The 11,393-nt window shown below is 40.9% G+C and overlaps 1 protein-coding gene across 2 annotated transcripts in view; it reads right to left on the bottom strand.

Annotated features, from left to right (window-relative positions):
• Window positions 1-11,393, bottom strand: part of DDX21 (DEAD (Asp-Glu-Ala-Asp) box helicase 21) — a 21,823-nt gene that overhangs the window by 9,989 nt on the left and 441 nt on the right. The window contains exons 2-10 of one of the 2 annotated variants that reach the window (XM_014548182.1): window positions 9,432-9,651; window positions 9,109-9,383; window positions 7,581-7,656; window positions 6,741-6,919; window positions 4,480-4,597; window positions 3,606-3,791; window positions 2,305-2,450; window positions 1,479-1,628; window positions 517-678 (exon numbers count right to left, since the gene is read on the bottom strand). In XM_014548182.1, coding sequence (XP_014403668.1) covers window positions 517-678; window positions 1,479-1,628; window positions 2,305-2,450; window positions 3,606-3,791; window positions 4,480-4,597; window positions 6,741-6,919; window positions 7,581-7,656; window positions 9,109-9,383; window positions 9,432-9,651 — 1,512 coding nt within the window. Of the gene's footprint in view, window positions 1-516; window positions 679-1,478; window positions 1,629-2,304; window positions 2,451-3,605; window positions 3,792-4,479; window positions 4,598-6,740; window positions 6,920-7,580; window positions 7,657-9,108; window positions 9,652-11,393 lie in introns of both variants that reach the window. The other variant, XM_005876811.2, reaches the window with a different exon arrangement.

The raw sequence follows: 11,393 nt of genomic DNA, 5'->3' as shown, positions 1-11,393 counted from the left end.
AAAAAAAAAAAAAAAAAAAAAAAAAAAAAAAGAATTGATCACTTGTGATCATAGTAATCAGGTATTTTTTCCATCCTTTAATCCTGAGGGATTTGCCAGTTTGAGGGGAGGTGAAGTGATATGATAGTAACAGGCTCCTTCAGACCGTCTTTTATTAATTTCAAGTACTGTCCACACCACGTAAATTGTGCTTCAGGGTCCTCACTTATAGGTTCTAATCTCCCAAAAAAAACCCCAGTATTTTAACCATGGAAACTGCTAACTACAAGCTTCTTCTTCCTTCTCTATCTTCTAGCTCATGAACTTATCCATCCTACCGCCACCCCATCTAAATCCTACCCATGTTCAAAAGTCCAGTTCAAAATTGCACTACCTCTCAGGGGAGAGCCTCACAATAAATTTTAAAATCACCCCTAGCATTCAAGACATGGCTTTTATTAATCAAATGAAAGTAAACGATACAACTTCCATTTAGTACCCAAAAGAAACAGCAAAACAAAAATATAAAACACTTACCTTTGGTGGAGAACATTGTATAACCAGATCAACCTCAGGGATGTCTAATCCACGTGCAGCAACATTGGTTGCAACCATAACTCCAAAATCACCATTTCTAAAACCTTTCAGGGTGATTTCCCTTTGCTTCTGTGGGATGTCTCCGTGTAATGACTGGGCATCCTGCCAAAGAAATAAGCTAGCATAAGAATCCAGATCCAACAATATGGGTACTTTTTACATCACCAATGAGGTCTGTCAAAGAGATTCATATTTTGGTGCTACTTCTACTGAAAATAATACAAAGTGGAAAGAAAACATGTGCCTTACATGGACAAGCTTCAAAACTATTTCTAATCTTTGGTCATTAAATCAAATTCACCCACCTATATTTAAAAGGTACAGAACACCAGATAAGAGTGATCAAATCTATTAGCTGGTGTAACTTTGGGTTTAAGCCACTTTTTCCTCATCTCTGAGATGAGACTGACAGGTTAGGTGAGCTCTAACATGTATACTCTATTAATTAAAAGATGATTTGTCTGCCCAGTCGGTATGGCTCAGTGGTTGAGCATCAACCTATGAACCAGGAGGTCATGGTTAGATTCCTGGTCAGGGCCTATGCCCAGGTTTTGGCCTCAATCCCCAGTACGGGTTGTGCAGGAGGCAGCCAATCAATGATTCTCTCTCATCACTGATGTTTCTATCTCTCTCTCCCTTTCCCTTCCTCTCTGAAATCAATCCTATGTAATAAAGAGCTAATATGCTAACTAGACTGAACAGCCAAACGACCGTCTGGATGACATTCTGGATAACTGTCCGGATGACCTTCCAGATGAAGCCGGGGCTGTGAGGACCAGCCAAGGCAGCCAGAACTGCAAGGGCCGAGCCCCTTGCACGAATTTTGTACATCGGGCCTCTAGTAAAAATATGAAAAATAAAAGATGCTTCCTCCCTAAAGGAAAGGGAGAGGAAGGACTAACCTGCTTCATGGACGTATTCTGAGACAACTCCTGGGCTTCTTTCTTGGTTTCACAGAAGATGATAGTGCGCCCGTGAAATCCACTGTACACTCGGATCACATCCCCAATAACTGCTGCTCTTTGAGTCCAGTGGCACTTGATAGCCAGATGCTTAAAAGAGAGGGGAAAAAGGTCAATTTCATAAACATACCTGGAACCTGAAATCACCTGTTCACCACTAAGGTGCTAGAAGCAGTACTTAAGCCTGCCTAGAGCAGACTATACCACTGTTTAGAGAAAAAACTAAACCATGAAAGCAGAGGGCTCCTTCCATTTCTCCAAAGAGCATCTGACTTCTTTACTTTCTGACGTAAACCATGAAAATGCAGGAAAAGAAATACCATTTAGATTCCTACAGGAAACCAAATAACAAGAAAAACGTTTCTATGTTTTGTTCTTTCATCCACTTAAAAATGCAATCAGTAGTCAGTTACATTCTACTCCTTGGGTGAAATGAATTCAGGTAGGTACCTGACTCTAAGATGAAAACAGCTTCAACACAAAGCACTAGATCTCTCCTCTGCCCTCTAGTGTTTAAAGCCTAGGGGTAATTTCTGTTTAGATCATTCAGACAGATTTAGGTTCCAAAAAAATTATGAAATCAAACTACCAGAAAATGAACTTAGAAAACACAGATACCATATATGTCTTTACTTGGCTTTTCACATGGATTTGTGTTTATCTAGAAAAAGACTTTGTATTTGCCAATCTTAAAACTATCAAAATCAGACAGGAAAAAATGATATACAATTTATTACTAATTCCAGCAACTAAATGAATCATTTACCTCCACAGTTATTGCTGCTTTCTGAGTCCTTTTACCAATCAGGTCCACCTGTTCATATGTAGGCTTCATGTATTTCTTAGCAACATTATATACCCAATGAGGGCAAGTTGCAGAAAAAAGCAGTGTCTGGGGATTGTCTTCTGAATCTTTGGGGGTAAAAAAGTTAGTATGAATAACCCAAACAAGCCTACATAGTATTCCACCTAACCCAATTCTTCTAGGCTCCATCAACACTCTACAGCAACCACTAGGCCAAGCCAGGCATTAAGACACAGGTTACCAACAGGCAAATAAATACTGCCTAAATAATTTATGTAAAGCATCCTTAAAATAGCCCTAGCTGGTTTGGCTCAGTGGACAGAGTGTCGGCCTGTGGACTGAAGGGTCCCAGGTTTGATTCCGGTCAAGGGCACATGCCCAGGTTGCGGGCTCAATCCCCAGTAGGGGGTGTGCAGGAGACAGCCAATCAATGATTCTCTCTCATCATTTATGTTTCTATCTCTCTCTCCCTCTCCCTTCCTCTCTGAAATCAGTAAAAATATATTTTTTTAAAAAGAATCCTTGAAATAGCAAAAGCACTTGAAACTTATTTTCTTTCTGACCATTGGCCTTTGTGAACCACAAGGAAAATCTGTCCATTATAACAAATCCTACCAAGTGAAAAACACCCTGGGGTGGGATGTGGGGGCGAATTCAACAATAAAGATTAAAAAAAAAAACACAAGACACCAATTCATTGCACTTTCATATATTTCAAATGGCAGTGTAAGCTCATAGAACCCTTTTGAGAGCAACTTGATGATAACTATTGAGGAGCATGAACATTCATGTATCATTCAACTCAGTAATTTCACTTCTGGAAATCTATCCTAAAAAACTAATTCCAAACACTGTGGTGTGAAAGGAAGCTATCTGCACAAAAAAAATGTTTGTAAGCAGAATTTATATTATCTAAAAATTAAAACACATAGATGGAATTAAATCATGGCACAACCACTTCACGGACTACTATGCCTAATTTGTATATGCACAGTAGGGTTACATTAATGCACACACACTTATATACAATAGCACAAAGTCAGGAAGAAATGTACCAAAAGTCAAGTACACCGAACTGGTAGATAGGAAATTCTCCTTACTTTCTCAAATTTCCCCCATTTCTGATAAATCGTGAATTATTTTTAATTCAAGTTTTCCTGAATAAAGTAAGTCACTTCCCAATTTCCTAAAGCTTCATTTAACTCTTAGAAAACTACTTAATCACCACCCTTCTTATCCTTTATCAATTCCTTGGAGTTTACCTTTCTTGTATGCCACACTTAAAATCTCTTCCACTTGGTCAGCAAACCCCATATCCAGCATCTGGTCCACTTCATCCAGGACAACATGCTTAAGCTTGGTGAGCTCTAGCTTGCCATTCTGCAGGTGGTCTTTGATTCGACCTGGCGTCCCAACCAGGATGTCAATCCCATTCCGCATACGTTCAACTATAGAGAACATAACGATAAGATATGCTTGGTTTTTAAGTCCTTTTATTAGGCTAGGGTACCAATCACAAATATTTTTACTCTAAAATTTTTACCAACTACAAGGTAACATGCTAAGGATTGAAGATAAAGATACCAAGACATGCCCTAGCCAGTTTTCTCAGTGGTTAGAGCGCCGGCCCTTAGACTGAAGGGTGGTGGGTTCCATTCACAGTCAGGGTACATGCCCGGGTTGCGGGCACAGCCTGGTTGGGGTTGCATATGGGAAGCAATCAATCAGTGTTTCTCTCTCACATTGATTTTCCTCCCTCTTTCTCCCTTTCCCTTCCTCTCTCTCTAAAAAAAAAAAAAAAATCAATAAAAACCTATTATAAAAAAAGGGGAAGGGGGAGTAACCTTCAATTCCGAGTTTCTAGTTCCAAGGGCCCAACTGGACTCTGTCCTTGGGGTTCAGTAAGATACCTTTACAGCCTTTAGATAAACATAGAGAGTACAAAAGTCCTAAGGAGGATACACAGGATTTGACACATCATTAGGCAGGACCGTGTTACTGACCAACTTTAAACAATAATGACAAAGAAAACCACCAGATGATTAGACCAGGTAAAGCCGGATGTCAAGGCTGGATCTAACCGGGGCATCCAACAGTGAATGGCATTTTCCTTTCCTCACTTTTGAATTTACTTACTTTGACCTCCATAGGGAGTTCCACCATAAAAACAAGCCACTGACAACTTTTTTGTGATGTCACTGAAGTCTCTGCTTACTTGATTTGCCAATTCCCTTGTGGGTGTAAGAACCAGTACCTGAAAAGAAAAAACTAAATTTAATTTGTAACAAGTATTTTCAAAACATGTGCTTTGTAATGTGCTGTGTGTGTGGAAGGATAATATAGTTTCCAACAAGCCTACTCAGAAGAAACAACTGTGATCTCCCCAATCAGAAGAAAAGTAGTTGCCCAAAGGTATGGTGCTCCAGGAGGGCTGCACGGAGCAGGCTGAGCAACTGGGGCTATGTTCATGGAGCTGCTGGTACTTAAAGAACAGCATGCCAAGAAAGGAACAACACCGCTAATAACATTAGCTAATATCTGTGCTTTTACTGTGCCTCAGGCTCTACTAAATGCTTAATATGCAATATTCTCATTCAATTCTCACAAGGTATTCACCTATAATATTTACGATACACAAGAGATTTCTAAAACCAAAGGCTAAGAAGAAGCTGAGTCTGGATTTAAGAGTCAGGCTCCAGCCCTAGTTGGTTTAGTTCAGTGGATAGAGCGTCGGCCTGAGGACCAAAGGGTCCCAGGTTTGATTCTGGTCAAGGGCATGTACCGTGGTTGCAGGCTCCTCCCCGGCCTGGGCCCTTGTCAGGGCTCGTGCAGGAGGCAACCAATCGATGTGCTTCTCTCACATCAATGTTTCTCTTTCCCCTCTATCTTCCACTCTCCCTAAAACAGCGGTTCTCAACCTGTGGATCGCAACCCCTTTGGCAGTCGAACGATCCTTTCACAGGGGTCGCCTAAGACCACTCTGCATATCAGATATTTACATTATGATTCATAACAGTAGCAACATTACAGTTATGAAGTAGCAACGAAAATAATTTTATGGTTGGGTCACAACATGAGGAACTGTATTTAAAGGGCCGAATCAATGAATAAATATCCTCGGGCAAGTATTAACAAAAAAATAAAAAATAAATAAAAGAGCCTGGCTCCAAAACCTGTGACCTGAACCTAAGGCAGGACCAACATGATGAGGGACTTTGAACCCTGGAGCAGTCTTTGATCCAGCAGGACACACAACATGAAACCACGACAGATCCTCCAGTAAGGTAACAACCTGACACAAATAGGATTTAAGAGCAACAACCCAATACATTCATCCAACAGATATTACTGAATATCCACTATGTGCCAGACGGTATTCTAGGTGCCAGAATAATTCATTTACTTCTGTATTTGTTAACAGCAGTAAACAAATAAATTAATGAGACGGAACCATGGTCACAAAGGCCAGTAAACAAGTGAGGTGGGGCCAGAAATTCAGGGACAAGAACCTCCAGCCAATGTGACAACACAGGCATTTTAGTGAAGTAGGGAGGTTGGCCTCTTCACCTCTCTGCGTGTCTCTCCTTCCACTCATGCATCGCTACTAAAAACGGGTTTCTCGCCCTGGCCAGGTAGGTCAGTTGCTTAGAGCATCATCCTGATATGCCCAGGTTGTGGGTTCAATCCCAGTCAGGGCACATATAAGAATCAAACAATGAATGCATAAATAAGTGGAACAACAAATCGATGTTTCTGTCTATATATACATAGCTCTCCCTAAAATCAATCAATAAATAAAAATGCCTGTGTCTTTAAAAATAAATAAATAAATAAATGCTTTCTCCACTTCAAGTAAAAATGATAGACACTTGACCAAACCCGTGAGCCCTAGGGACAATCTGATAGTTTGAAAGAAACATTGTGAACATTAATAAATAATACAGGTGGTCACAACCATGGGATGGATTACAATATTTAAATATATAGGATTTGTGGCCAACACTATAAAAAAATTTTTTAATTGATTTGAGAGAGAGGAAGGGAGAAAAGGGAGGAGCGAGAGAGGGTGAGTTGGGGAAGGAGACAGAGAAGGGCGGGGGGCGGGGGGGTTGCTTCACTTATATATGCCTTCATTGGTTGCTTCTTGAATGTGACCTGACCAGAGAGTTAACCTGCAACCTTGGCGTATTGGGATGATGCTCCAATCAACTGAGCTGCCTGCCCAGGGCTGTGGCCAACACTTTAAAAGAATTATCCAGGTTTACCTGCAGACAGATATACAGTAAATACCCAAAAAAGGCTTTAAGGAGAACCCTATACAAAACAGTAGGGTTGTAAACAATGCCCAAGAGATGTTTGCTGTGCGAATTTGGAGCCCCTGGTGGGGTCTGAGTTACCTGAGGGGCACGGCCTCTCTTCCGGTCATGCAGTTCCGCCAGCAGCTTCTCAATCAAAGGGATGGCAAAGGAGAAAGTCTTCCCAGTTCCTGTCCGCGCCTGTGCAATTAAGTCTTTTCCACTATACACATGGTGAAATGTCTTCGCTTGTATAGGAAACAGGAAGGTCACCCCACGGGCTGTAAGCAGATTAAACGTGTTATCTGACATTGCAGTTCTTCAAGTATCAGCCATACGGGAGGAGGAATTCTACCTTCTCAACATCTACAAATTCAGGTTCAGATATATTCTAGTGGTGAAGAAGCTATTTGACTGAAAAATATCAATATACTTTAAAGCACCGAATTACAGTAAATATTTATTATTTTAAGAGTTTAAGTTGCTTGTCATGAAATGTCATCCACAGGTCAGTATAAGGTGAGAATCAGATGCTTTGCAGTCCAAGTCCAGACTGTGCAACACCTGGTTCAGAAAACACCCAGCTGAGCATCTGTGACCACCTGGCTCATTCACAGGCACACCGCTAAGATGAATTCTAAGCCAGGCTGGCATCATTAACCTAGAGATACCTCAAGAAGTGGAAGAGGATAAAAAAATGAAAATATTAACATGGTATCACTGTTTAATTGCAGCGGCATTATCAGTCATTACACTTCTGAATAAATGTTAACCACCTGTTTAAGAGTCAACAAAGGCCATCCCTAGTGTAGTCCTACGTTGTATATATAGATCTTCATTATATGGCTGCACATAAGAACACATCCTAGTTCCTCTCAACAAATACGGTGGAGTGCTTCCAAATAATATGTTCTAATTTATACAATATTCTAAGAATATTACCTTTGAGAAGTTTAATAGTTTCTTCAGATATGGGGAAATTAGAGAAAGCGCCTTCTTTTTGTTCCACAGGTATTTCCTATCAAGTAAAGGGCCACAGAAAGAAATCAGTAACTTTACCCCTGCAGGTTAATACAGAGAAGCCTTCTGAGAAAGAAACTAAAGAACCTATTCTAACATACCTTTCTCAATCAACCCAAAAGACACAAAAACCTTATGAGTAAATGAAGGTCTAAAAAGGAAATAATCACCCTAACCGGTTTGGCTCAGTGGACAGAGCGTCAGCCTACGGACTGAAGGGTCCCAGGTTCGATTCTGGTCAAGGGCATGTACCTTGGTTGAGGGCACATCCCCAGTAGGGGGTGTGCAGGAGGCAGCTGATCAATGTTTCTGACTCTCTATCTCTCTCCCTTTCTCTCTGCAAAAAATCAATAAAAATATATTTAAAAAATAAAAAGTAAAAAAAATAAAAAGGAAATAATCTGTAAAACCCTAGGTGAAAAATCTGTTGCAAATATATACCATACATATACTATGTATGGCTAGTGAAGGCAGGATCAGTCTCAACTAAGAACTATTCCATAGCCATTCCAAACAACTATGTGGTTGCACAGGTCTTAGCCCTTTTCCACAGCAACATCTCTCATACATCCACAGAAAATAAGGACCAAACAGTGGCATTGATAGTAAAAATATGAATGCCCAACAAATTGGGCAAATAAAATGCCCAATAATTATGTGAATTTACAAAAATTTAAGTAATGGATTATGTAACCATTAAGAATATTTAATATTTTTACTTAATAAATAATTAAAATAAATTAAATATTTAACAAGTGGGGGAAATGCTTATATAAAAGTAGAAAAGTCTGGATACAATACTGCATACAGTACAATCCTAATCTGATTAAAAAAAAGATAATTCCATATATAAAGTACAGCAAGGAAATACCAAAATCAACAGGTTACTTCTGTACCTGAAAAGTGCTTAATATTCACTGAATTACTGAATGCAGAAATTCTAAGGAAACTTTTAAAAATAAATTTCTATATTTCCTAAATTCTCTAGATCACATATTATTTTTAATAATCAAAAAAAAATTCTTAAATGTTGATCATGACCTACAAACACAAAATTGTTTATTAAATTAGGACTTTCCTGAGATTCTGAAAGCTGTCAGAATTAGCTTCCAAGCAGATTTATTTAATCATCCTGTCCAACTCAAGTTAGTTAACAGCCTAAACAGAGACTTACAATCCTACTTAATCTTGGCTTAGTGAAACCCCTAAGAGAAGGAGGGCCTATTCACATGACTACATCCCTCCTGTTGATTTCTGACTTACAAATAAGCTGCTGGCATCTGGAGAGATTTTCCCCAAACTTAAACAGATCTGCTTACTTGCAAGGAGGCATTCTGACTCTAGGCTCAACAGACCCCATGAAGCGCTAACATATCAAATTTCCTCCCATTGTTAAGTATGTAGTGATTACCTACTTATTTATCTGAAATCATACATATCTCAACCTCACCTGCTCCAACTCACTGTTACTTTCTTCACTGGCAGCTTCACTGGAGTTAGAGTCAAGTCCAGAATGAGAGAATCCATTCTTTAGTTTGGGGCTTTTCTCCCCAATTTCTCCATTCATTTCCTTTTCTTTCTTTATCTTCTTGGGTTTAGGAGCATCCACTTCTTCTTCAGAAGGCTCCTCACTTTTTTTTACTTTTTTGGTTTTAGAGGAAACTTTCTTTTCCACGGACTCCTTTGTTTTTTTTACACTTTTGATTTTAGGAGAAATCACATCATCTTGAGATGGCTCCTCGTTCTTTTTTGCCTTTTTGGATTTAACTTCATCTTGAGATGGCTCCTCGTTCTTTTTTGCCTTTTTGGGTTTAACTTCATCTTGAGATGGCTCCTCGTTCTTTTTTGCCTTTTTGGATTTAGGAGAATTCATGTCGACCTCAGAAGGCTCTGCTTTCTTTTTAACTTTTCTAGCTTTGGGGGAAATGGCTTCTTCCTTTTCTTCTGCTGCCTCTTCAGTCTTATTAGATTTTGGCTTCTCTTTTTTATTTTTCTAAAAAAAAAATCAATAAAGAAAATGCAAACACGGCACAAAGCATCTGATACATCAATTCAGGATTACTTCTAGATTATACAATTATGAAGAACACAATTTGAGGGCATTTCTCAACATTTGTACTTCCACCTTGCAGTAAGGCAAAAATCAAACTATGCTTCCTAGTACTATTAGCTATATGAAGATAAGTCTATAGCAATAACATCATTAGCTTGGAAGAGAATGCCTCTTAGTAACTACTCAATTCATGTTAGTCCAAAAGTTGTAAAATCAAATTTTCACGAAGTATTTCGGGTGGCTCATGGGATGCTCCCACGGGCTCTAAACTAAATACACTATAGCAAGTGACCAAGTAAAGCAGTTTAATTCTGGTAAAAGTAATAAGGCCATATATGTGCATGGATGGAATATAGAGTCTTCTTTCCTAGAATGCATGTACAGGTAAAACAAGGATTCTTAACATCTGCCTTGCCTACCTCACAAGTGCAAATGAATTTACAGACACTGCACGAACCAAAAAGCTGTAAAAACTCACAATCTATCACCCCATGTGTAAAAAAAGATGAACCTAATTTAAAGATGTGGGGGTGAAGCACAAGTTACAAGGGGCTGGAATGAGTGAAGCCTCAAAACCAAATCAGACTATGGCTCCTACCTGAAACGTCTGACCCTCTCCAACGCTTCCCATTACTGAAACCTTCATTACCCAATATTACTGGCTGCTGTTGGAGCCTGTTAAAACCTCTCTGACACAGCCCCAGCAATCCCAGAAGTACAGAGCTGAAATCTGCCTCCCTAGAACTTCAGGTGTGGCCTGGGCTCTCAAATCTTGGATGAGGGTAATCCCTCCAACATGACCGTCCCTCAGACATCAGGAAAACAGCCTGTTCCCCGCCCCCTCTCCACGACTGCAGAACTTTCATCTTTTGGTTCTACCAAATCAGAGTGGATTTCCCATCCCCGTGGTCTCCTTCGGAATATAACGGAATTCGGTCGTGTTCCTCCTAATCTGAGATCCCACAACTGAACACGGTCACGGAGGCAGGGAAAGTACAGCAGTGAGTGTCCTCCCCACCTGGGAAGGCACGGCTGTGCCCCCTCAGCTTCCTACAAGGCCAGAATACTGCTGTTGTAAAAGCGCCTCATCCGGAAACAGCAAGAAAAGACCTAAGTCGTATACAAGTTCTGATCCCACTGACCTCATCTCAGAACAGACCCGGTCACAATTCAATCACTATCTAAATACCATCAAGGAGGCAGGCCGCTGTCAAGGGAACAGGAGAACTGCACTCTGCCGGCCACTCTCAAAAATACGGTGCACAGTGAGCACCACAACAGGGCTTTGCATTCCAGCGGGCGATCTGGTCGCTAACATTAAGAGGAACTGATGTGCAGGACTACAGTTCCGAAGGGCTGCTTACCGGAAACGATGCCTCCCCGAGTTACTAGGGCCTAGGATGAAAGCGTCTCCGCTGACGCCGCCCACGTGTGCAGGTGGGTGAAATTCTCGCTCTAAAGCCTCCGTCCCCACCTTGACTTGACTTACAGTTCCCTCCGCGCACGCACCGGCCGGGAGTCAGGTCTGAGCTTGAGCCAAAACCTGGGGGCCTAACCGCCCAACTCAGTGCCCCGGGTGCGGGGCACCCAGGTTCCGGGACCACGTGGGACACCTGGGACACCTGGCCCTCCCCGCAGTCCCGACCTGTCCCGGCCTCGGCCAGGACTCCCGCCGGGCGCCC

Source organism: Myotis brandtii, unplaced genomic scaffold, assembly GCF_000412655.1.
Source record: "Myotis brandtii unplaced genomic scaffold, ASM41265v1 scaffold499, whole genome shotgun sequence".
NCBI lineage: Eukaryota > Metazoa > Chordata > Mammalia > Chiroptera > Vespertilionidae > Myotis > Myotis brandtii.
Note: the sequence above shows the minus strand (reverse complement) of the source record. Positions and strands in the feature narration are given on the sequence as shown.